The sequence below is a fragment of the Moschus berezovskii genome, chromosome 7 (genome assembly GCF_049115385.1).
Source record: "Moschus berezovskii isolate FMDL1 chromosome 7, NW_MosBer_1.0, whole genome shotgun sequence".
NCBI lineage: Eukaryota > Metazoa > Chordata > Mammalia > Artiodactyla > Moschidae > Moschus > Moschus berezovskii.
Genome location: NC_142466.1, coordinates 31,962,998 through 31,990,313, shown reverse-complemented (window position 1 = coordinate 31,990,313; position 27,316 = coordinate 31,962,998). Strand labels below are relative to the sequence as shown.

General features: G+C 42.8%; 1 protein-coding gene across 1 annotated transcript in view; it reads left to right on the top strand.

Annotated features, from left to right (window-relative positions):
* Nucleotides 1–27,316, top strand: part of ADAMTSL1 (ADAMTS like 1) — a 529,587-nt gene that overhangs the window by 344,089 nt on the left and 158,182 nt on the right. Inside the window, exons 16-17 of the mRNA XM_088837881.1 lie at nt 7,089–7,299; nt 21,688–21,867. Of these exons, the coding sequence (XP_088694007.1) occupies nt 7,089–7,299; nt 21,688–21,867 (391 nt within the window). The remainder of the gene's footprint in view (nt 1–7,088; nt 7,300–21,687; nt 21,868–27,316) is intronic.

The window sequence follows — 27,316 nt, the reverse complement described above, 5'->3', positions numbered from 1 at the left end:
GGGAAAGTAAAGTCAGGTCTGACTGTTAGCGACCCCATGGACTGCAGCCTACCAGGCTCCTCTGTCCATGGGATTTCCCAGGCAAGAGTACTGGAGTGGGGTGCCATTGCTTTCTCCCAATATAGCTGCAGTAAACTGTAAATATTTACATCAAGTGAGATGAGGCCTGTCAAAGCATCATGTCTGTCCACGCCCAGCTTTGTCACCAAAGAATTTGCACCACCCTGAAGAAAACCTAGAGCTTTGGGGACTCTGAAATTGGGGTGGGTGGTTTCTAGAGGACACAACTGGGGTTCCATTAAATGTGAGTTCCCTCATTCTTCCTGAGCATCTGCTGCTTCAGGCACCATGCTAGGTACTGAGATCACAGTGGTGTATTGGTTTCCCAGGGTTGCCGTACCAAAGTACCACAAGAAGGGTAATTTGAAACAGCAGAAAAGTATTCTCTCACAGTTCTGGAGGCAAAAACCAAGTCCAAAATTATGATGTCAGCAGAGCCATGGTCCCCAAAACATGTGAGGGAGAATCCTTCCTTGCCTCTTGTAGCTTCTGGAGTTTACTGCAGTCCTCAACATTCCTTGGCTTGTGGATACTTCACTGCCTTCTCTCGTCTCTGTCATGACACGGCATTCTCCCTGAGTGTCTCCCTCCCTTCCCAGAGGGATACCTGCCATATTAGATTAAGGATCCACCCTACTCTAGTATGACCTTGTCTTAAATGATTATGTCTATAATGACCCTACTTTCAAATAAGGTCACATTTTGATGTACTGGGAGTTTGAATTCCAACATATCTTTTAGAGGGGTACGACTCAGCCCATAACAAGTGGTAAGCCAAAACAGGTATAGCCCCATGCTCTCACCAAGGTAATAGTCGAATAGGATAGTCAGATTACAGGTATGTCCGAAAGAAGACATACAAATGGCCAAGAGATATATGAAAAATGCTCAGTGTCTCTAATCATTAGGGAAATGCAAATGAAAACTGCAATGAGATATCATCTCAGACCTGTCAGGATGGCTGTCATCAAAAAAACAAAGGTCACAATTCTTGGCAAGGATGTAAAGAAAATGGAACCCTTGCATGCTGCTGGGGAAGTAAAAAATGGTGCAGCCACTGTGGAAAACAGTATGGTGGTTCTTCCAAAAATTAAAAATGGAACCATCACTTGATCCTGCAATTCCCCTTTTGGGTGTTTAATTGAAATCAGGGCCTTGAAGGGACACTAGCATTCTCATATTCACTGTAGCACTAAGTATTCTCAGTAGCTGATTTCAAGATGTGAAAATAACCTAAACAACCATGAAAACTGTGATGTATACTTTTAAATAAAATATTATTCAACCTTAGTAAAGAGAGAAATTCTGCAATATGTAACAACATGGATGAACCTTGAAGGCTTTATGCTAAGTTAAATAAACCAGCCACAGAAGGACAAATACTCCATGATGCCACTTATACAAGGTACCTAAAATAGTCATAGAATCCTAGAATTAATAATTCATAGAATCAAAGGTGGAATGGTGGTTCTGGAGCTCAGAAGAAGAGGAAATGGGAATTGCAATCAACAAGTGTAACGTTTCAGTTAAGCAAGATGAGTGTCAGATTTTCTGTACAGCACTGTACCCAGAGACAACAATACCGTGCATAGCACACTTAAAATTTTGTTAAGAGAATGTTCTTTCCACAATAAAACAAAAAATCAAGTGTGCTGAGGATTTCCAAATAGAGAACTGCATGGAACCATATCCTAGAGGAGAATTTTACCCAGTCAAGGGCTTCCTCCCTGAGGCGGTAACATTTTCAATGAAGATGAAAAGATGAGTTAAAGTCAGCCAGACAAGGTAGAGGGGAGAAGCATGAATGCCCTCACCCTCCGATGTCCAGAGCCCCATTCCTCTTCAGCACTGGAATTATGGGAAGCCAGAACCCAGAATCCCATCATACCTCCATATGCTCCAGGCTCCATATCTCCCAGGCTACCAGCTACAGCTTGCCTGCAGGCTGGCTCCCATGGGCCTACAGTCCCTCCCTCAGAAACAGCCAAAGGCATGGAATCCAGGGAGGCAATTGTTGGCAGCCAGTGAGACCCAGTGCTCACAGCTGAAGCCCCCGTGCAGGGGAGGAGTAGTGGGGTCATCTCTCTGCTTTCCCTCTTTGGGCCTAAATTGATGAAAAATACTTGGACCCATAATCAGCAAACTGCTGAATGCACAGATAGCTTCTGCTGCCCTCCTTCCTTGAAGATGCACGAGTAAGCAGATACGTCTGTTTTGTGAGTTTTTCCAGCAGCACTGAAGTGGCCTCATGGCTGCCAGATGCTTCTGCTTCAAGCTCCCAGTGACTGATTTTCTGCCAGAGGTGAGGGCAGGAGTGGGGCAGCCAGCAGTGTGGAGACTGTATTAGAGCAAATTTTAACCTTGGAACAGCGCTCTCTGTGTAGGCAGCTCCTTTATGAGACATGCATAGAGTGGTCATCAGCGTTGAGGGTGGCTGTTGTATTTTATACCCACAGCATTTTAGTATTTCTCTTGAAAGTGGTTGGTGGATGGTGAAGAATATCCTTTTTTGAAGCATAACAAATGCAAAGAAAAGTGCACACATTCTGCACATATGGCCCAGTGATTTTCACAAGGTGGGTGCACATCCTGTACCCAGATCAAGGTAACATCCCAGAAACCCTCCCCCTCCCCCCACCATACCCTGTTTCTAGTTCCTACCTACCAAGGGCAGCCACCACCCTCACTTCTAACATTGTAGACTAGTTTTGGGTTTTGAGTTTTAAGTAAATTAAATTACACTATGAATTTTTGTAGTTGTGGCTTTGTTCACTCAATTTTGCTTGTGAAATTCAGTCATGTTCCTTGTTGTTCTGGTTTATTCTCGTTCTATTAAGTTTTAGGTGAATATATCATAATTATTTGTCCATTTACCTGTTGATGAGCATTTAGGTAGTTTTCCATCTGGGCTATTAGGAATAGTGTTTCTGTGAACATTGATTGTTTAAAAAGAAGTATCATTTATTTCTTTTTGGTTGTGTTGGGTCTTCATTGCTGCTCCTGGTCTTGCAGCGAGTGCATGCTCCTCTGTAGTTACAGTGTGTGGGTTTCCCATTGAAGTGGCTTCTCTTGGTGTGGAGCACAGGCTCTAGGACACACTGGCTTCAGGAGTCGTAGCTCGCAGGCTGTAGAGCACAGGTTCATTGGTTGTGGCACACAGCCTCAGTTGCCCTGCGGCGTGTGGGATCTTCCCGGACCAGGGATCAAACCCATATCCCTTACTGTTCAAGGTGGATTCTTAACCACTGGACCACCAGGGAAGACCTGAACATTCTCGTATATGTCTTTTGATGAACATATGCACGTTTTGGGGGGAGAATATATACTGGTATTGCATGCATGCTAAGTTGCTTCAGTCATGTCCATCTCTTTGCGACCCTGTGGACTGTAGCCTGCCAGGCTCCTCTGTCCTTGGGATTCTCTACGCAAGAATACTGGAGTGGGTCGCCATGCTCTCCTCCAGGTGATCTTCCCAATCCAGGGATCAAACCCACGTCTCTTATGTCTCCTGCATTGGCAGGCAGGTTCTTTACCATTTGTGCCACGTGGGAAGCCCAATTATATATATTTCAAGCGTACAACATGTGCTTTGAGATACATAATTAGTTGTCTATTGTTCCACAATGAATTTTTCCCAAACCTAGGAGCTCACAACAAAAATAAACATTTTTTACCTCTTGCAGTTAAATGTGGAGAAGGCAATGGCAAGCCACTCCAGTACTCTTGCCTGGAAAATCCCATGGATGGAGGAGCCTGGTAGGCTGCAGTCCGTGGGGTCGCTAAGGGTCGGACACGACTGAGCGACTTCACTTTCACTTTTCACTTTCACACATTGGAGAAGGAAATGGCAACCCACTCCAGTGTTCTTGCCTGGAGAATCCCAGGGATGGGGAAGCCTGGTGGGCTTCTGTCTATGGGGTCGCACAGAGTCGGACACGACTGAAGTGACTTAGCAGCAGCAGCAGTAGTTAAGTGAATGAGAAATTTGGGAGCAGCTTGGATAGGCAGTTCAGGCTCAGGATCTCTTAGGAGGTTGGAATCATCTGAAGGCTGGACCTAATCCAGCAGGACTGCTTTCAAGGTAGCTCACCCCTATCACTGGCAGGTTGATCCTGACTGTTGGTGAACAGCCGATTTCCTTTGCATGTGGACTTTTCTCCACATTGTCTCAGGGTCCTCATGACATGCTGGCTGGCTTCCCCCAGAGTGAGCAGTCAAAGAGAGAGAGCCATGTAGAAGCAATATCCTTTTTCTAATTTAGCCTTGGAAGTCACATAGCACCCTTCTGCCTCATTGTATTCCTTACAAGTGAGCCAGTAAGTCCAGCCCATACTCAAGACTCCATCTGTAGAATGGGGAAGAGGCAAAGATTGTGTGGACATATTTTTTAAACCAGTAGCCTTTTAATATTTTAAAGCTTGGAATTTACCCAAGCTGGGGATCTAAAAATAAGTTTATAGACATTCATACAAGGATCTAAAAGAAATATATTCAACTCCTCTCCTCTTTTATTCATTTAAAATTCTGTGAATATTTATAGGGCAGTTTTCAAGGTATTTCCTGAAAATAAGGTGGCATAATAGAAAGTACGAAGGCTTCAGAGCCAGACACACCCAAGTTTGAACACTGGGTTCACTACTTACTAATTATGGGTATTTGGGCAAGCAACCTCTTAGATTCTCAGATTCCTTCAACTTTAAAATAGGGAAAATCAATACAGCCTATCTCATAGTGTTCTGGAAGTAATTAAATGAGATAATGTGTATAAAGTGCCCACTATGGTGGTAGATCCCTTCCATTTGCTCATTTATTTAAAAAAGTAGTAACCATATATTAACTATTTAGAAGGAGCTATGATGAACCCTCTGAGAGACACAAAACTGACTCAGACACACACCTTACCTTCTAAAGGTATATATTCTTATAGGGCCCTTGACAGGCAGAATCACTGTAATACTACTGAGAAAATACTTAGTGTCTGGAACAAATATGGATACAATTTATTTACAACTAAATAGGGATTAAGTTTGGATATATGGAAATGGAAAAAATTTTGAGGGGCAAGGAAAAGACTAGAAGTATTACAGATTAAGAGTAATCGCTTGAGTAAAGATAGAGCTAGAAAACCAGGGGGCATGAACTGAGAGCAAGAAAGGACCTCATCACTGATACGGCCTGAATCCAGGGTAGGAAAGGAAGTTGTGGAAATAGGAATTGGAAAGGTGATTACCCTAACAGAGTACCTGGAAAGGATTGAGAGAGCTCCATTCAGCTTTGCAGTCTGATGAGAAACATTAAAGCCCTTGACGTTTTTTCTTTTTAATTGGAGTCAAGTTGCTTTACAGTGTTGTGTTAGTTTCTGCTGTACAGCAAAGTGAATGAGCTATGTGTGTACATATATCTCCTCTATTTTGGACTTCCTTCCCCATTTAGATTACCACAGAGCATTAGGTTGAGTTCCCTATGTCATAATAGTAGGCTCTCATTAGTTACCTATTTTACACATACTGGTGTATATATGTCAGTTCCAATCTCCAAGCTCATCCCACTCTGCCCTTCCCTGTTTAGTGTCTCTACATTTATTCTCTACATCCATGTCTCTATTTCTGCCTTGCAAATAGATTCATCTGTACCATTTTTCCAGATTCCATGTGTATGCATTTAATGTAAAATATTTGCTTTTCTCTTTCCGGTTTACTTCACTCTGTATGACAGACTCTAGGTCCATAAAGTCAGAGACTTTTAAACCAGTTTTCAGGGCTGGCTATAAAAGTTAGGCAGTCCTAGCTACTGAAGGGTCTATTTGCCATGCTTTTCTTGGCTGGCTCCTGTAGAATCTTTGTGTCTCACTTTGAAAACAGAACTTTCTAAAACTGATCATTAAAGAACACTTCTCACTCCAACCCAAGAAACTCAGTTTTTTTATTTGGTATTCCCATTTTGGAGGCTGCATCAACAGGGAAATTGTTTTTATAGGCCCTTACTGCTGCTTCTGCTAAGCCGCTTCAGTCGTATCCGATTCTGTGCGACCCCATAGATGGCAGCCGACCAGGCTCCGCCGTCCACTCACTATAAATGTCCTTGTCAAGACTTGGCCATTTGGAATGGCCAGTTTATGCACTTAACTCATCTCTGTGTTTGACTTCCTCTTCCAGATAATAAGCTGTCTTCTGCACTTATTCCTCCTCAAGAAGGGTGATCTATTCTGCAACTTTCCCTTTTGTTACATTCTCCAGTCCCAGACAATGATGATATTTATACATAAGACAGGAACATTTCTATGCTATGATGGCAGCTTGAAGGAAGTTGGAACCGGCAACCTTTCATTTCGAAGCCAAAGAAAAATAAACATGAATGTTTCAGTCTTGCTAAGAATGGAGGCTAGAGAGATAAGCAGAAAGCCTTATTCTAGACCTGCTATTCACTATGTGGTATCCAAAGCCTTTATATGCACAACTTATATCTTATCTAAAATACCCTCTCATTTTGATGAAGCTTATATGTTTCATCAAAATAGACATAGAAAGTGGAAAAAAGATAGGGATTCCCTGATGGCTCAGATGGTAAAGAATCTGCCTGCAATACAGGCAGAGACCCGGGTTCAATCCCTGGGTCGGGAATATCCCCTGGAGAAGGGAATGGCTACTCACTCCAGTATTCTTTCATGGAGAATTATATAAACAGAGGAGCATGGCGGGCTCTAGCCCATGGGGTCACAAAGAGTCAGGCACAAGTGAGCAACTAATACTTCCATCAAAATATACATGATTGTGACCATTTCTGGTGATTTTGTGGTAAAAATTGGATGTTTCATTCTATCACCCTCTTTGTTTACTCTAAACAGATTCTTGAACATGAAGAGAAAAGATGACTTCTAGTCTTGGGATAGAATTCCTAGCCAAGCTTGGTCTGAACCTTCCCAAATACCCACATAGGTGTTTTTACTCCATGAGGATAACACTTGGCATCAAGGGAACTGTTCTGTACACAGGTTCTCAGGGTATTTTCTTCCTCTGATTTCTTCACAGGTGGGAAATTGGCAAGTGGAGTCCTTGCAGTCTCACCTGTGGGGTTGGGCTGCAGACCAGAGATGTCTTCTGCTCCCACCTGCTTTCCAGAGAGATAAATGAAACAGTAATCCTGGCTGATGAGCTGTGTCACCAGCCCAAGCCCACCACGGTGCAAGCTTGTAACCGCTTCAACTGCCCCCCAGCCTGGTACCCTGCACAGTGGCAGCTGGTGAGTTCTGTGGTTAACACAGTATTGGAGTTTGTGTTTGCAGCAGTAGCTCAGGACAGGGGACTGTGTTGTCTGAGAGTGTTGTCCCATTAAAGGAATGTTCAAGATCTGCTCAGTCATGTCCGACTCTTTGAGACCTTGTGGACTCCTCTGTTCATGGAATTCTCCAGGCAAGAATACTGGAGTGGGTATCCATTCCCTTCAGGGGATCTTCCCAACCCAGGGACTGAACTCTTACCTTCTGCATCTCCTGCACTGGCAGGAGGATTCTTTACCTCTTGAGCCACTGGGGCTTCCCAGTACTCCCACAACCTTATTCAAATTCAGATCTTTTCATTACAAATAGCAAGCTCTTTCTATTCTACCACCCACAGTGATCTCCAAAAGCAACTCAAATGACCCATCTCTTAACCTGAAGATATTCCTGACAAAGTTTTCACTGAGCTAAGGAAAAAATTTTTAAATAAGGATTGTGTGGTGGGTAAATTTCCATAAAGCTAACTTTTCTGAATGTGTGCTCTTTCTAGTTTTTTTTTTCTGTTTAAAATTCTAAGAGATAAAGATACCAGGCAATTGCTTTTCTTTTCTTTTTTTTTTTTTTTAACATAATTCCTTAGCAAAATAGGTTTTTAGAAATCAAGTCAATTCCAGACTTTTTAAATTTTCCTGATCCATGGGGAACTATAATTTTAAAGCAAGGGTTGGCAAACTGCTGCCCAAAACCAAACCCAGTTCATGACCAATTATTGTAAATACAGTTTTTTTGGAACACAGCCACACTCTTGCACTCCACGGGCATAACTGCTTGGTTGTGACAGAAACTATATGGTCCACAAAAGCTAAAACATCTACTCTACCTCTTTACAGAACAGTTGGCTGACCCCACTCTAAAGCATTTTTTATAATAATAAAAACACAAGTATTTTATCCTCATATCCTATCTAAAATTGATATATATTTATCAAACTAAAATTAAGTCACTTTTTTTGCATGCCTTTAAAAAACGTAAGACATTTTTTAAAGAAAACACTTTTAATCTTACAGTGCAGTACCTTGACAAGTACAGTAGTACAGTACCACAGCTGGTATATGGGGCCAGCATCAAGTGAACGGGCAAGAAGAGTTACTGACTGGAGGCGGGAGAGGAGGTGGAAGATGGGAGAGCTGAAGGGTCATCAGCAACAGGAGATGGAAGGCAAACTGCAGTTTCACTCACACTTTATGAAAAAACACAAGATTTTATTTTATTTTTTTTTCTCTTTATATTTTATTTTTTTTTGTAATTAATTTATTTTTTATTGGAGGCAAATTATTTTACAATATTATATTGGTTGGTTTTGCCATACATTGAAATGAATTCGCCCCGGGTTTACATAAGTTCCCCCTCCTGAACCCCCCTCCCACCTCCCTCCTCCCTTTATCCTCCCTCTGGGTCATCCCCGCATGCCAGCCCCTAGCATCCTATAACATGCATTGACCCTGAACTAGTGATTCATTTCACATATGACAACATACGAAAACACAAGATTTTAGATTGATCACTTGGATAGAATCTTACTGTGCAATTGCCATCCTGTTAGAATATCCCTCATAGTTTTAACGTGACAAAAAAAAAGGTCACAGAAAGTAAGCCTGAAAAGTGAGGGAGACATACACCCCAGTTTTACTGAAACAGTTTTTACTCTCAGAAGTAGCCCAATTCGAATGATAAATGATGCAGTCATCAGACTGAGAAGGAGAGAGAAGACAGCCTTGGTCCTGAGACAAGGAGCTGCCATTTCCACGCATCCTCTGTGCTTCTTCAAACCAGTGGACAGGGCCCCTTCCTTCCTCCTTCCCCTTCCTGATAAGGTCCTCAAAGAATCAATAGTAATAAGTGAGCGAAAGACTAGGTGTAAAGCATCTAGAAGCAAACATGGGCAGTATATATATATCCTTTTAGAACCTAAATGTATATGATTAAGTTCATAACTCCCATGCTACTGTGTCATGTGGAAATCAAGAGAATATTGTGTACTTTGAACACTTTGTGTACTGTTGTTCTGTTAAGAAATGTATACTATTATACACCTAATTGAAGTTAATCTTCATAACAGTCCAGTGAAAAGTAGATTTTATTGTCTTCATTTTAGTTCTGAGGAAACTGAGGCTCACAGAACTAGCAAACCTAGGAGTGGACATCAACTCAGTTTTATGTGATCCTTTCCATGATACCCCATTGTTGGACACCACTGTGGCAGAAAAGGCCCTCAAGGGATTACATAGAAGCCCCCTCGTTTTATGGATGATGTAACTGTGACCAAGATTTTGTTTTGCCCAAAATCATAAAGCCTAATCCAGAACCCAGGTCTCCTGATTTCTGGTGCATGTATACTTTTACCTTTAACTATACTCCAGCTCCATACTGCACCACTGACTTATGGTCATGCTAGGAAAAGATGAGGAATCAGCCTAGATCAACCTCTACTGTTGAAACTAATTCCCTGTATTTTTAGTTTGTGTTGTCATTAAGTCCCTAATAAGTTCTGGGTAAAATGTTTATTGAATGATAAAATGAATGAACAGATCAATAGTACCACTCACAAACCCTGAAATGTTTTTTACTTTATATCCCACTGATGGGTTTGTTTCATGATTGTAGGTCATAATATTGATGATGAAAGTCAGTGAAGCACCAGCCTTTTTCAGTAGTTGCACATGCTGCTGAGTAATGGCAGGGATCTATGCTATTCTTTCAGTTTTTACAGCACATCCATATACATGGTCTTTTTTGGTCTATTGCCAACATTACCGCCTCCGTGCCCAGCGGTTCTATTGAATCAGTGGATTTCTAAAGAGTCAATTATTCCTCCATTGTCCATTGACCTTGGGCCTGTTAAGATATGTATTTATTTTGAAAGCATTTTCTGTTTCATTTCATTAGATAAGTTTCATGAGATAAGTTGGATTTAAATCCACTTTTCAGATCAAGGAAGTAATAGTCAAGAATTCTTTGAAGTTTAGCCAATGAACCACCGACTATACTTTATCAGGACCTTTAAAAAGATCTTGTTTTAAACCCAATACATAATCGTGAAAAATATTCAAACATAATAAATAAATAGCATAGAAGGTGAAAGCCACAAGCGATTCTACCTTCCACAGAAAAATTCCTGTTAAACACTTGGTGCATAGAAATCCTTGGTCACTTTTAGGAATCTCTCTGAACCTAGAGAAAATAATAGGCTATTCTTCTTATATTATTTCCTAGAATCTTACATCTTTAGTTTTTTTAGGCAAAATCAGCTACAACTGACCACTTATTAGGAGAAAGGAAGTCATTGTTTACGCTTATGGAATAAGTCAGGAATAATTTAAGCATCTCCCGTCTAATTAGTAATTGTCCTAGGATACCACTTAGTTGAGATATCAGCTATTGACTGTCCATTTGCCTGGTCCCTTGGCAACCCTTGCTGGGACAGGGGACCTGCAGTGCACAGAAATGTCTTTTCCATTCAGCTGCCTGGATACTCCAAGAGAGAGGGCTGAGGTCCTTCATCCTTCAACAGCCAACGTACAGTTTTTTTCTTACAAAAGAAAAGGAGAGGGTAGATCCAATGCTTCATTTAAAGGAAGACAGATAACATCCTGATGAACACTGGCCTGTCTGAGGGAAGAAAGTCCCCCTCCTTGCTCTTTGAATATTGGGCTACCACTGACCTCATGCATATTGCATATACTTTTCTTTCTGGGGGAAAAAAAGCATAAATTATGTAAGTTGTCATTTACCAACTAGGAATGCAACCTCCTTTGTCCTCTGGGGGCGGGAGGAGAAGGGGACAACCGAGAATGAGATGGCTGGATGGCATCACCGACTCTGTGGACATGAGTTTGAGTGAACTCCAGGAGTTGGTGATGGACAGGGAGGCCTGGCGTGCTGTGATTCATGGGGTCGCGGAGAGTCGGACATGACTGAGTGACTGAACTGAACTGAATATGTAGCCAATATTTACACATTCTACAGGTCTGAGAAGTCCAAGGATTTATGTTAACATTTTAGTTTAGAAATAGTTAAACCGAAATGAAGCACAAATCTAATTTCTAATTCTAGCTTTCGTTTTTAGGGTGCCATCTTTGTTTCATTTCTACCTCTTAGTCCCTACTGCATCTCTTGGTTTTCATCTTTGGTCTTATGTGAAGGACTCAATATTTATCAATTTAGCTATAATGACTTGTTGAGGTTTTATGGTTGACTTGGGCCCCAGTCCATGAGTTCGCAAAGAGTCGGACATGACTGAGTGACTAACAGTTACACATTTTGAAACACACTTTTTGAAACACTTAAACTTTTCATGCATTAGTCTCCCGAATCCTTTATAATTTATTAAACACACACCCACACTCCTTTCGCTTCTCCTCTCCCTCCTCATCTTTCATGTTGATTATATATATTACTTCTAATTTTTTTTATTGAAGTATAGTTAGTTTACAGTGCTGCATTAGTTTCTGGTGTACCGCAAAGTGATTCCGTTTTATATATATTTTTTCAGATTCTTTTCCATTATATGTTATTACAAAGTGTTGAATAGAGTCCCCTGTGCTCTACCATAGGTCCTTGTGTATGTATCTGCCAATCTCGAAGTCCTAGTTTATCTCTCCTCTAAACCCTGCTATCTGCTTCAGTAACCAGAAATTTGTTTTCTATGTCTGAGGCTATTGCTCAGTTTTGTAAATAAGTTCATTTGTATCACTTTTTGGATTCCATATATTAGTGATATCATATGATATTTATCTTTCTTTGACTTTCTTCACTTAATAAGATAACCTCTAGGTCCATTATGTATATTAATGACTTTTTATATACCTCATGAGAGATCATTTTTACAACTGGTATGTTACACCACCATGATTGAGAACCTTTGATATATATGCATGATTAAGTGTGAGACACCTTGATCTTGACAGTCTTCTGCAAGGATTTTTTTCATTGACTCTCCATGGTCACATAATAAAGCCAAATGGCTTAGTCAGGCCGTCATTCCTCTGCATGTCTGCGCCTTCACATGTCTAACTCTGGTTCTCCCATCCCTGCTTGCACATTCCTTCTGCCCAAACTTCTCTCTGCCTACCCGCAGTTTTCCTCCCGTCTCCCTGTCAGAGCCCCCAGGAGTCCCGCCTCTCCCACCAGGACTCCTCCCCTGTCCTCCTGCTCTGCAGCTGCATGCCGTTTCAAGATCAGTGCTGCTCATTGCACAGTGAGATCGCTCAGGACTTAGGCAGGTGAAGTATAGAGAAGGATGCAGAAAGGTGCATGGCAAGTGTGCCTGTTCATTTATTGAGCACTTGGGACATTTCAGAAGCTTCTTCTTATTCTAATAAGAGCAGCACTTACTATGTATCAGGTGCAGTATCAAGCCACTTAATTTTATATTCAACTCATGCAATCCTCAGTAGCCTTAATGGGATAGTTACTCCTACGATCCCCATTTTACAGATGAGGAAACTGAAGCACTGTGAGATTAATGTGAATTCGGATTTTATGTAGTAGAGTTCATTCTACTGAGCTTCATTTTCTCTTTTAAATTTTTTGTTTGTTTATTTACTTTTGGCTGTGCTGAGTCTTCATTGCTGCCTGCAGGCTTTCTCCAGTCACAGCGAACAGGGGCTGCTCTCTAGTCGTGGTACACAGTCTTCTCATTGCAGTGCTTTCTCTGGTTGCGGCTCACAGGCTCTAGAGCACTGGCTTTAGTAGTTGTGGCGCATGGGCTCAGTTGCCCCTGCAGCATGTGAAATCTTCCTGGATTGGGGATGGAACTCATGTCCCCCCTGCACTGGCAGGCGGACTGTAAACCACTGGAGTCCTAGGGAAGTCCTTCATTTTCTCTTTTAATCCTGAGAGCAACCCTTTGAGGAAACAAGGCTCAGAGAAGCTGTGCTTGCCCCAGCTCACACAGTCAGTAAATGGAAAAGAAATCTGTGTGCTTTAAAACCCATTCTCTTTTCCACTGTGCAGTGCATCCTCCCCAGAACGCCCTTGCTATTTGCTCTAAGTATTAAATTGTGAGGAAATCTGATATCAGCCCTAGTATCAGCAGTTTAGGTAAAAGTCAGGATTTGTTACCTTGCCCAGAGTTGTTCTTCTGTGTATGGCTCCTACTGTTGCTATAACAAATTACCACATACTCAATGGCTTAAAACACCATGAATTTATTATTTTACAGTTTGGGAGGTCAGAAGTCTGAAATCAGTTCCTACTGGCTAAAATCAAGGTGTTGATTTTAAAATCAGGTCTTCATTCCTTCTCGAAGCTCTAGGGGAGGCTGTGTCACCTTGCCTCTTCCAGCTTCTAGAGGCTCCTGGCTTCCTTGGCTCATGGCCCCTTTCTCCAGCTTCAAAGCACTTCACTCCAACTTCAGATTCTGTCCTTATACCCTCTCTGTCTGACTCTGCTCCTCCTGCCACCCTCTTATACCATCATGACTACATCAGGCTCACTGTGATAACCCAGGTAATCGCCATGTCTCAAGAGAGTTAACTGAATCCCCTCTGCAAAGTCCCTTTTACCAGGTCAGGTCACATGTTCACAAGTTTCAGTGATAAGAACATAGATATCTCTGGGGTCATGACTCAGCCTACTACAATCTGCTAGACTGTGGGCTGACAAGGCCTATTAGTCTCCATTAGGACAAGGTCCTTGAGATTCAAAGTTTGCCTTCTACTCCTCCTCCTCCTCTTGTCACTTTTTGAGCCTTATATGCATCAATCTTCTTTGCTTTTATTCTAAAAAATAACTTTAAAACAGAAGTGAGAAAAAAAGAGAAAGATGCAAGAAAGATTAAACTGCAGTGAGAGACTCCACTCTGAAGCATCGTTTTTGTTTGTCTCTATTACTTGTGTTTTATGTGCAGGACTGTATCCATTGTGCATACATATTGCACGCATCTGTGTAGAGACTGAAAAGTCACCACAACCCCTATTTGCCTCCCTTGCTTAAAACTGTGATTATGTGGTGATTTCCCTGTAAACCTTTTCTTTCTTTCTTTTTTTTTTTAATCAGGGTTACAATTCAAAATGCCTGTAGTTTAGCTATGTAAAAAGACATATGAGAGAAGAGGCCCTGCTGGTAATATTCAGGGGGAAAAAAAAAGAGAATTTTAATGATAACCATAAATGCTTGTGAATTAAATTTTTCATTTTCTAGATCTAAACACACCACACAGAGAAAAATAACTTTGGTCTGGATTAGAGGGCTGAATTCTGGCAGAAAGAGTCAATGTGGTCATCAGTTTTGTTATATACCACTGACTAAAATGTAAATCCTCATGAATCAGAGACATCTTTATTTAAAATGTTGTATCCAAGAAGGAAAACAAAAAAGCCTATTGGAATATTTATCTTATATTTAGTAGTGTACTTCATAAAGAAATGGACGCGTGATACCTGGTGGCTCAGTGGTAAAAAAAATAACCTGCGTGCCAATGCAGGAGACACTTGTTTGATCCCTGGGTCCAGAAAAGGACCCCTGGAAAAGGAAGTGGCAACCTACTCCAGTATTCTTGCCTGGGAAATTCCATGAACAGAGGAACCTGGTGGGCTACATTCCATTGGGTCACAAAGAGTCAAACCCAACTTAGCAACTAGCAGCAAATGCTATCCATGCTTCATGGAGTAACAGGAATATTAAACCCAGAAGATGCTCTGCACGCTCCTTGTACTTCCAGGATTAAGAAAGCTTAATTAATATTAGATGACCAAGATAGTTTTAATTCACAAAATGATCCAGATAGAAATTCTGTTTTTATTTAATAATTTTGTTTAGTAAGTGAGATTCCAGTCCTCATGTTCTTTGTTCTTCTGAGCCCTCCTGCAGTTTGACTCAGTCTTGACCCCTGTTATATACTAAGCACGCTCTCTAATTGCCCTTTGAACCTCTCAGTCTCATATATCACCAAGGTACCTCCAATTACGAAGGTCTAACAACAATCTTGATAACACACCTACCTGCCACCTTCCCCAGCAGACCTGATCTTCCCTCGAGAACCTGGTACTGAGTGACACCACTATCTAGCCTATCATCTCGCGAGAACCTGGAGCTATCTCAGACTCATTTGTCCTTCACGCTCAGTCAACACCCGAGTCCTGTTGATTCTACTTCCTGTATCTCCCAACCCCCATTGCGCTCTTGCTCTCACACCCTTCTTTCACTGCCTTGGTTTCAGTCCCCGTGACTGACCAGACCATTATAAAACACGCTTTTACTTGCTGTCCCTATACCGTCTTGCCTAATTCTGGTCCAATGATTCATAATCTGGTATCAGTGGTTTTTTACTACAGGCCCTCTGTAAAGCCTTTAAAATACTAACGTGTGCTCGGAATCCCCAAATAAGGGAATGGCATACACTGCCGTTTAGACTTATTTGACCAGGAAACCTTTTCTCCATGGCATACCTGTGACTGTCTCACAGGGCAGTACTCATTGGAACCCACTGGCCTTTGCTGTCTGAATCATTTCTACGAATTAAATCATGTTACCGCCTGCTTTAAAACCCTTAATGACACCCCAAAGTCTTAAAAGTATGTCCAATTATGTCCCAGGTCCTTCACTCTCGGCTGCTACTCAGTCTTGTTTCGCAGCTATACATCCCCATGAACTCTAACCTCTGTCTTCTCAGGACTGCTCCAGGTGCGAACATGCCATGTTCCTTCGGACTATCTGTGCATTCATGGTCCGACTCTGCCAGCACTCCTGTTTCCCTGGCCACCCCCTCCTATGTCACTTCCTCCGCAAAGCCTTCCATCTTTTCCATGAAGACTGGGTTGCCCTCTCCTCTTTTGTAAAACTGATCACATGCATGCTGCGTGCTAAATTGCTTCAGCCATGTCCGACTCTTTGTGACCCTATGAACTTGTGGCCCGCCAGGCTCCTCTGTCCAGGGGATTCTCCAGCAAGAGTGCTGGAGTCGGTTGCCCTGCCCTCCTGCCCCAGAAATTGAACCCACATCTCTTACATCTCCTGCATTGGCAAGTGGGTTCTTTAACACTAGTGCCACCTGGGAGGCCCAAAACTAATCTCACTTTATGGTAAAGTACAGTGACTGAACTGCAGATACCTGAAGCAAAGTGACCATCTCACAGTCATCTGTAGTCCCTCGCACCTAAGACAGTGCCTGGCAATCAGCAAGTACTCAGGAAATGTTTGAGGAAAGAATGAATGAGCAAATGAAGAAAGGCATGAAATGAGTTAGAATCTATTAGCAGAGCACATTATATTAAAACTGGAAAGTTGGCCTTAGAAACAGAATGTGGATATCACTTGTGTTGGGCTCAATAATGTGACTTGAGGTGCCAAGGAAATAAACTCAGCTCCCAGTGAACTGAACTACCAACATGAAACCAAGAATGTCAAAGGAGGCAAAATTTATGACTGTGCTGATCATAGGGAGGTCTTTAAAAATTCAGGACACTCAGGCCATTGTATTTTTGTATAGAAACATAACTTTTAAATATTTCTCATATTGTATTGTATTTTTACTTTTCCTATAAAACTAATGAATCCATGACCTTATATCATGAAATATGCATGGCAACAAGGATAAGCAATATAAATGCTATTTTGGGTTATTTATTCTGTTTATGGCATATATTTTAAAACAATGCCCATTACCAGAGATCTGCTTCTTCATACCACAATATTATTTTCACTGATGATTCATAAAGCAAACATTTTTCATTTTGTTTTATTAAATTTCTCTTGCTGTTCCTTTTTAAATATTTTTCTCCTTTGCATTCTGCCTCTCACATCAGGACTGTCAGCCTCACCAGGTAACCTTGACCTGTTCACAAAGTCACCACAGACTTTGGAAGCTTTATTAATTTGAAATTTCATCTTCTACAATTTTTTTTTTCAATTTGAAAACCACCTTTTCATCAGTGTACACACCAGGGAAACTTTTTGAGCAAAGATGAGACAAGCATTTAAAAGCCAAATCCCTGATGACATTAACCCAGCCAGAGGGTTGTCTGCCATCCCTGGAGGGTCACAGTCCCCAGCAGAGCACACACTGCATCTGGCTGAAACCCACCAATGACTGATGTAGAAGCAGCATCTGGCTGATGATAAAACAGTCCAATAAAAGGTGGATGTTCAGCTCATCAGCTGAATGTTTATTTTACATCTTTTCAACATCTGGCTTTTTGGCTCTTTTGTTCATCCAATCATCAGTTCAACAAACATTTATGAAGAGTACTCTCTTTGCCAGATGCAATAGTAGGCACCGGGGAGTAGAAAGATGAGTGCGTTCCCTTTCCTCAAAGTCACATAATCCTGTGTACATGTAGGGAGGCAGAGGGAAAGATCAGGGCCATAAATACCAGCCCTAATTGGGGAGGTGCAGCACCCTTCCAGGTCAAGGTAGGGTAGGAGGTGACTTCTACCATGAGGCAGAGGGGTTAGAAGAGGCTTTCCTGAAGCAGTGGCCAGTGAGCTGGGCCTGTAAGATGTCCTGGAAGTTTCTGGCTGGACAGAGAGGTGAAGGACATTGCTCCTATAATGAACAATGTGGTCAAAGGCCAGAGCACAGGAGGTATCTGTGTGTGCAGGGAAGGGCAGATTGTCCACTGCAGCTAAGGCAGCGGCCATGGCAGGCTAGCAAGATATGTGCTTGGGAAGCTCAACCCATATGAGAGTGTGAGGGCCCTGAAGGACATTCTCAGCAGGCTGAGTTTATCTTCGAATGTTGAGAATTTCCTGCAAGTTGTCTATGTAGCATGCATGCTAAGTCACTTCAGTCATGTCCCACTCTTTGTGACCCCATAGACTGTAGCCCACCAGGCTCCTCTGTCCATGGGATTCTCCAGGCAAGAATACTGGAGTGGTTTCCATGCCCTCCTTCAGGGGATCTACCCAACCCAGGGATCAAACACGCATCTCCCTTGTTTTCTGCATTCACAGGCGGGTTCTTTATCACTAGTGACACCTGGGAAGCCCACTTCTATCCAAATTAAACTTCAAAATAACAAGCTGTTTTTTGGTTTGTTTTTTTTTTTTTACTTTTCTTGCAGGTATTTTGTCATCCAGTTATCATGGAATTCCATATGGTGTTAGCGGGAATCTTCTGAGGGTTTGGCCCTTAAATTAGGTCCTATCTGAAAAGTGATATCCCAGCTCTGATGTTTTGAGTGGTCATACTCCTATATACATTTTATTATATCTCCACACTTAAAATGAAACCAATTCTCTTCATCCACTTCCTTAGTTTATGAGAGAGAAAGTTTACCTGCATCTTTTCCTTATTGTCACAGTCATTAAGATGCTTAAGTCTGAGAGCTGTTCTTATTCTGGCACCTGTTTATTTTGGAAGCATTTATTCAAATTGAATGGACCCCCATACACCTTATGTGATACTCCAAACAACCAATGGTTCTAACAGAAGCTGCTATGGGGATCAGGTCCCCATGCCCGCCTTGTCTACCCCATGTTTATTTTATTCCCATTGGAAATGGTGAAGAGGCATTCATTTGGAGAGATGTTTCTGAATCCTTGTTCATAAGCTATGACGTGTCCAACTCTTTGCGACCCCATGAGCTGCAGCATGCTAGGCTCCCCTGTCCTTCCCTGTCTCTCAGCATCAGTGTCTTTTCCAATGAGTCTGCTCCTTGCATCAGGTGGCCAAAGTTTTGGAGGTTTAGCATCAGTCCTTCCAATAAATATTCAGGATTGATTTCCTTTAGGATTGACTCGTTTGATCTCCTTGCAGTCCAAGGGACTCTCAAGAATCTTCTCTAGCACCACAGTTCAATAGCATCAATTCTTCAGTGCTCAGCCTTCTTTACGGTCCAACTCTCACATTTGTACATGACTACTGGAAAAACCATAGCTTTGACTATAAGGATATTTGTTGGCAAAGTGATGTCTCTGCTTTTTAATACGCTGTCTAATTTTGTCATAGCTTTTCTTCCAAGGAGCAAGTATCTTTTAATTTTGTGGCTACAGTCATGTCCACAGTGATTTTGGAGCCCAGGGAAATAAAATCTGTCACTGTTTCCACTTTCTCCCCTTCTGTTTGCCATGAAGTGATGGGACCGGATACCATGATCTTAGATTTTGAATGTTGAGTTTTAAGTCCACTTTTTCACTTTCCTCTTTCACCTTCATCAAGAGGCTGTCAATCCTGGTTATACAGAATTACCTGGGAAGTTTTACAATTTTTCTAAATTTAAAAAATTAACATCTGGGACACACTTCCCAGAGGTTAATAGATATGAAATGGGGCCAGGACTCAGGACTTTTTCAAAGCTCCCAGGTGGCTTTAAAGTATATCAGGATTGGGACCACTGAGTAAGAGAGTGACGTCTGGGCCACATCAGCATTCTGACTCTACTCAAGGACGTTGTATCACCATCCTAACCTTGACTCTGGGCACACACCCCGCTTACAGTTCTGAGTCCAGCCCACTGAGCACAGACCCCTGTGAGTTCTGAGTGGCCACTGCTGCAACAGGAAAAGCTCCTATAGCGCAAACACCCAGCCCTAAATTTTCAACAAGCATACGGGTAGCTGATTCAAGAAAAGGAACTCTTCTTGAAGGAAAAGGAGCTCTCCTTAGAGTTTTTACAATAAAATTATCCCAGCACAGAATAGTAATGATTGGTACATATTTAAGGTTAGATTTTTTTTTCTTGTTTCAGTTTCTTAGCATTTTTGTCTATACCTCCTGTAAAATTTTTTATACAATTTGTAAAGTTTACTTTCCACTTACAGTACATGTCGTTCCATACATTCTTGAGCCTGTATTGCACCCAGTAGCTGGTATCTCCCACTCTCCAGCTGTATATTGCCCCATCCCCCCCCCCCAGCTGGTAACCACTATTTCGTTTTCTATGAGTCTGTTTCTTTTTTGTTGTATTCACTAGTTTGTTGTATTTTTTAGATTCCACTTATAAGTGATTTCATACAGTATTTGTCTTTCTAATTAGGGTTCAGTTCAGTCGCTCAGTCATGTCTGACTCTTTGCAACCCCATGGACTGCAGCACACCAGGCCTGTCCATCACCAACTCCTGGAGTTTACTCAAACTCATTTCCATTGAGTCGGTGATGCCAATCTCATCTGCTGCCATCTCCTTCTCCTCTTGCCTTCAGTCTTTCCCAGCGTCAGGGTCTTTTCAAGTGAGTCAGTTCTTCACGTCAGGTGGCCAAAGTATTGAAGTTTCAGCTTCAGCATCAGTCCTTCCAATGAATATTCAGGACTGATTTCCTTTAGGATGGACGGGTTGGATGGATTAAAAAGGATAGGAAACCCAAAGTTGTCACAATAGCTTAAGTAAGAGAGAAAAACGTTTTTCTCTTATACACGCGCAGGCCATCCAGGGTCAGTATGGTGTCACCATCAGGAAGTTAGGCTGCTTCCATCTTTTTGCCTATCACTGTCTAAGATGGAAGGTTAAATTTTAGACAACATGTTCATATTGCAGCCAGCAAGAAGAAGAAGGGAAGGGGGAAATGCTACACTCTCTTTTTGTGTGTTTTTCCATGAGGCTGCCCACAACCTTCCATGTACATCCCTTTGCCCAGCACTTAGTCACATGGCACCTTCAAGGGAGGTCAGCACATATAGTCTGTATGCCAAAAGGTCATGTGCCCAGCTAAAAATGGAGCATTTCTTTACTGTTGCAAAGGAGGAGCCAAAGTCTTAGAGTAACAGCTTCCTGCCCCACCCCTGCAAATAAATGGATGATATTCATTCAGTTACATGTAAATGACCTGTTTGATTGGGGGCCTGTTGAAAACCACTAAAGTGGGGAGATTTTTCTTGTATCCCAAATTTCCATTGATCTTGCTCCCACTGCCCAGAAAAAAAAACACCAGTCCTATAAGAAACATATTCCAGGGAGTTCAAAAAACCAAGCCTCAGACCTGCCCCCCCTCCACTAGGTTAGAGAGGATGGGCTCTCTACATGGAGGGAGGAAGGGCTGCCTTTTCTGCAGATTAATTCCTCCAGATTTACGTGGATGCCAGGAGCTCTCTCTGCTTCATTCTGGAAGAAGCACAGATTATTTTCACTGCATCGTAAATATGTTGAGTACTCTGTTATATCACCTGTTAAACCAGTTTTCCTGGGTGATTGCAAATCATACTTTAGAAACAACTCTCTAAGATTTAAAGGCCCTCAAAATTCCTGGATGCTCTAGTTAAATGTTTAAGATTAAGAGTGGAGGGTGTAGACCTTGCTACAAAATTCATTTCAAGGAGGGGAAACAATCTCCTTTGGGTTGGTTCCTGGGTTTTCTTCCCTATTTATTTATTTTTTCTTTTCTCACTGTGCAGTAAGCCAAGGCTAAGGTAAGAAATGGTTTAGCAGTCAAACGTGCTACTGTCTTATGCAGAGTCTGCTTTCTCTTCCTCTCCCAGTGTTCCAGGACCTGCGGCGGGGGCATCCAGAAACGCGAGGTTCTTTGCAAACAGCGCATGGCTGATGGGAGCTTCCTGGAGCTTCCCGAGACCTTCTGTTCTGCCCCCAAACCAGCCTCCCAGCAAGCCTGCAAGAAAGATGACTGTCCCAGTGAGTGGCTGCTCTCCGACTGGACAGAGGTATGTGTGCTCCTCAGAAGGAGATAACAAAAGAGGCATAAAGAGGAGAAGGCACCCAGACTTACAGATACAGAAGGTGAGAACAGAAAAGAATCCTCCTAGCACTGTGGAACAGAGTTGTGGGGCGTTTTGTTGTTTTGTTTTTTAAACTTATTTTCTTGGCTGTCTTGGGTCTTGGCTGTGTCCTGCGGGATCTTTCACTGCAGTGCACGGACTCTCGAGTTGTGGCACATGGGCTTAGTTGCTCCGCGGCATTTGGGATCTTAGCTCCCCAACCAGGGATCTAACCTGTGTCCCCTGCATTGCAAGGTGGCTTGTTAACCAGTGGACCATCGGGGCAGTCCCTGAGTTGTTGTTGTTTTTAATCTTCTGTGCAGTGTAGGTAATTTACAGTGTGGTGTTACTGTCAGGTGTACAGCACAGTGAATCAGTTATACATGCAACAGAGTTTTTGTAAGCATTGATACCATAGTGTGCAACTAGTTTTTAACTAGGCTGCAGGGACGGGAGCTATTAAGCAACCAGCCCTCACTCATCACTCAGGAGCAGAGAATTGAAAATGGGCCCTTGGTGGAACAAACCGGGCCTCGTTTGTGCTATCTGGATCCAGGATTTTACCGAGAACACCGGGTTCCTCCTCTACATTCACTCCCACCTTCCTGACATTCCCCCTCCCCCTGCCCCCCGCCCCACATCTCTTACTCCCAGATGTTTCCAGTCTCTCCTCAGGAAAGGCAAAGCGTCTCTAGTTCTTCTCATCCAAGTTACTGGACAATGAGGCATATGATTTATTAGGAAGAGAAGGCCAAGGAAATCCTGCCTCCTTCCTGTCAGTTTCCTGGATCCAAAACGTCAACAGCTTCCCAGCAAGAGAAGTTGATTTCCCCCGATGCCCTGCATCTGGGGAGATGACCACATCGGCATTACCATTTCTGACTTACCTCATCAGTTAAGGATAGACCCCCGACTAACCTGCTTCTCTAAATCATTCCTACTTCAACACTCGCCTGAACTGACTCATCAACACCCAGCTCCAACTTGTTTTCAGCCTCTACTCCTCCTTTGACTCGCCTGCAACTCCCCCAGCTTCATAGGCCCTTGTGTCTTCCATAGAAACCACCCCCACCAAAAGTCTTGCCTCACAAGTAGTTTCAGCCAAGAATGGAATTACAAGACCTAAAGTGAAAATCTCAGGGTCCAAACCAGATTCAAGACCCTTCTCTTTCTTGCCTAGAAGCCTCTGGATTGGCCTTGTTGATCTCTCTGCCTCCTTTGTAAACCATCCAACTCATAGGACAGAGCTGCTGCTGCTGCTTGAAATCCATCACAAGGCCCTTGCTGCCCCAGAGGGGAAAGCAGCTGCCTCTGAAAATGAAGATGCCACGTCACTCAGCCTACGTTCTGAGAATTCTCGCCGCGTGTTTTATCAGCCCATGCAGAGGACCATCAGACGACGCCTGCTGAGTACACTGCAGTTGAGACTTAACCTATGTCACCATGGGTTTTGTAGTTTGGCAGTAACATTTGGCCTTCTGATGGTTCAGTTCAGTTCAGTTCAGTCGCTCAGTCATGTCCAACTCTTTGCAACCCCACGAATCACAGCACGCCAGGCCTCCCTGTCCAACACCAACTCCCGGAGTTCACTCAAACTCATGTCCATTGAGTCGGTGATGCCATCCAGCCATCTCATTCTCTGTCGTCCCCGTCTCCTCCCGCCCCCAATCGGGTGTTCATTGGAAGGACTGATGCTAAAACTGAAACTCCAATACTTTGGCCACTTCTGATGGTAGCTCCCCGCAAATGTCTCAGAACAGATGGGGGAACATTTTTTTATCATCTTTTAGAAGTAATTTTGTTTCAGAAGGATGAAAGATTTAATGTGTGGGATGACTGTATGTGCATGTGTAAACATGTTAGTGACAATTTTTCCATGGAATGTTGATTTGGGTATAGTATCATACAGGAAATATAGATCAATGGAACAAGATAGAAAACCCAGAGATAAACCCACACACCTATGGGCACCTTGTGTGTGTGTGTGTGTGTGCACGCGCGCGTGCTCAGTTGCCAAGACATGTCCAACTCTTTGCCACCCCATGGACTGTAGCCTGCCAGACTCCTCTATCCATGGGATTTTCCAGGCAAGAATACTGGAGGGGGTTGCTATTTCCTCCTCCAGGGGATCTTCCCAATCCAGGGATCAAACCCGTGTCTCCTGCAGCTCCTGCACTGGCAGGTAGATTCTTTACCACTGAGCCACCTGGGCGGCAGAAGATGAAATGGTTACATAGCATCACCGACTCAATGGATATAAATTTGAGCAAATTCCAGGACTTAGTGGAGGATAGAAGAGCCCGGTGTGCTGCAATTCATGGGGTTGAAAAGAGTCAGACACGACTTAGCAACTAAACAACAACAATCATGTATGAAAATCATTAACATCAGTGCAGGTGAGAGCACTGATGTATTAGCCAAGTAAGTGGCTCTCGAGGAAGACTGCCTCCCAGGGGTGGATTGTAAAAAGCACTGCTCTTCTAAGTCTGTCAGTGGCGATCTTCTATGAGTGGGGTGCCCAGAGAGGGACTTGTGTGTATTAGAGTTGTCCTTCCAAGTTCCTGGAGTTTGTGGCCTCTGAGCACATGGAACTCAGAGAGGATCTGAAGGAGGGATTCTTGTGATTAGGCACTAAGGTGCCAGTAAGTAAAGGAGACCTGTAGAACAGTTCCATGTGTACTTGAGAGTTCAGACTCAAAGACAGGCAAGTTCAGTTCAGTTCAGTTCAGTCGCTCAGTCATGTCCGACTCTTTGCGACCCCATGAATCACAGCACGCCAGGCCTCCCTGTCCATCACCAACTCCCGGAGTTCACTCAAATTCACGTCCATTGAGTCGGTGATGCCATCCAGCCATCTCATTTTCTATCGTCCCCGTCTCCTCCCACCCCCAATCCCTCCCAGCATCAGACTCTTTTTCCAGTGAGTCAACTCGTCGCATGAGGTGGCCAAAGTATTGGAGTTTCAGCTTTAGCATCAGTACTTCCAATGAAAACCCAGGATTGATCTCCTTTAGAATGGACTGGTTGGATCTCCTTGCAGTCCAAGGGACTCTCAAGAGTCTTCTCCAGCACCACAGTTCAAAAGCATCAATTCTTCAGCGATCAGCTTTCTTCACAGTCCAACTCTCACATCCATACATGACCACGGGAAGAACCATAGCCTTGACTAGACGGACCTTGGTTGGCAAAGTAATGTCTCTGCTTTTTAATATGCTATCTAGGCTGGTCATAACTTTCTTTCCAAGGAGTAAGCATCTTTTAATTTCATGGCTGCAATCAGCATCTGCAGTGATTTTGGAGCCCCAAAAAATAAAGTCTGACACTGTTTCCACTATTTCCCCATCTATTTCCCATGAAGTGATGGGACTAGATGTCATGATCTTCGTTTTCTGAATGTTGAGCTTCAAGCAAACTTTTCACTCTCCTCTTTCACTTTTATCAAGAGGCCTTTGAGTTCCTCTTCACTTTCTGCCATAAGGGTGGTGTCATCTGCATATCTGAGGTTATTGATATTTCTCCCAGCAATATTGATTCCAGCTTGTGCTTCTTCCAGCCCAGCAAACTTAGGTTCAAATCCTGACTCTGCTGCTTACTGGCTGTGTAACCCTGGGCTGGTACTTTACCCTTCCAGGCTTTAGTTTGCTCAACTGAATATTGGCGATAATTGTGTCCACTAACATGGTTACAGTTATACATGATGCATATAAAGTACTCTGTGCCTAGTAAAAGTTAACCCTTATCATGGTTGCGATTTTCTTCTATCCTTCTTCATTGTCAGGAAAAGGAGAGGAAATAAAGCTCTTAACTTGACTGGCTGGACCCAGGATTATGGTGAAGACCTCCCACAGGCTCTGCTGGTCTTCCTAGGAGGCAGAAGTTACATTTTGAGAACTAGGAATAGTTAGCCCTTATCCAAGGAATGTTACTAGGTTCTGCATTATCTGGGTTGATGAATGGAAATTCCAAACATTGAGATGGGGCTGGGAGTAGTGGCATTTTAACCCATATTCACTGGGGATAAACTCAAGCTGGTGCCATACAAAAGTGCTCCTGGGGGTATTCACAAAGGCTTCAGTTGGCCCTGTTATCCCCACAACCCTTCCTTTGGACCTCTGGCTGGGGTAAGACTTGTATTCCACACCCCCCACATGACTCCCTTTGGAGAAAGGAAGACCTGGATGATCTATGGGTGTTTTTCATCCTCAACTATCTGGGCTTAATCTCACGGTTACTGCACAGAATCCCTTAGAGACAGAATTAAGCCAAAGTTTTAAACACTTCAAATAAAATTACTTTCAGATTCTATCCTGAGAAAAGGTCTCTCAAAAGACCTTACTTCTTTTCTTTAAAAGAAACACTTGCATCTCTTGAAAGAGTTGGCTATTCAATATTTTTAAGTCATATTTTTATGGAAATTCCTTCTTCCCCCAAGCATGAAAGCAATTAAAGTCAGAGCAGTCAATTTTAGAGCTAGAAGGAACTTAGAAGATTCTATAGTCTAGTGGTTCTTTAAAAAATTAAAGCCACATAACCCTTTTTTTCCATTTAAATGTTTCAATGAAGTCAGAAATCTAAAACAGAACGAATCAGTTATTTGGTGGAAGTGTGGGTAGGGGTCCCAGATCCCCAAATGGTTGGGTCTATAGATCACCTGCTGCTATTGCTGCTAAGTCACTTCAGTCGTGTCCGACTCTGTGTGACCCCATAGATGGAAGCCCACCAGGCTGCCCCATCCCTGGGATTCTCCAGGCAAGAACACTGGAGTGGGTTGCCATTTCCTTCTCCAATAGATCACCTGAGAAGCCCCTAAATCACATCCTCAACATAGTTAAAGAACATACTTTGAAAATCCCTGCTCGAGTGTAGTTTCCCTGTTTCAGAAATGTGGAAATTGAACCTAGAAAAAGAACTAGATTTGACCAGAATCATAAACTGATCTTCCAACACACGGTCCATTTTTCCATTTCTGTACTTGGCAACATTCAAATGACCAGGCTTTTAAAATTTCCAGGCTCTCTACCCCCATTCCACCTGAGCCCTGGATTTGGTGCTGTCATTTACAATAAAATAAGGGGTGGGTGGAATCTGGAATCCACGCTCTTGAGGGAACGAAAGCAATGGGCTTGATTCTCATCTCCATTTTTTGCATCTTAAATGTCTTCTAGGGTGGTGGATATCTCAGTGCATCGCATGGAATAGTTCATTTCCATGGGCTAGCATATGAAACTTGGAAACCTAAGATACTATTTTTTGGTTTCTACTGTCATTTTTCAAGTTAGCGTGGCATGCTGCCATGACCCTAGTTCAGGCCTTTATCATCTCAGGCCTGGGCTACTGTGGCAGCCTGCTTAACTGACATCCTTGCCTCCCATCCATCTCCTCCTCCTATCCCTCC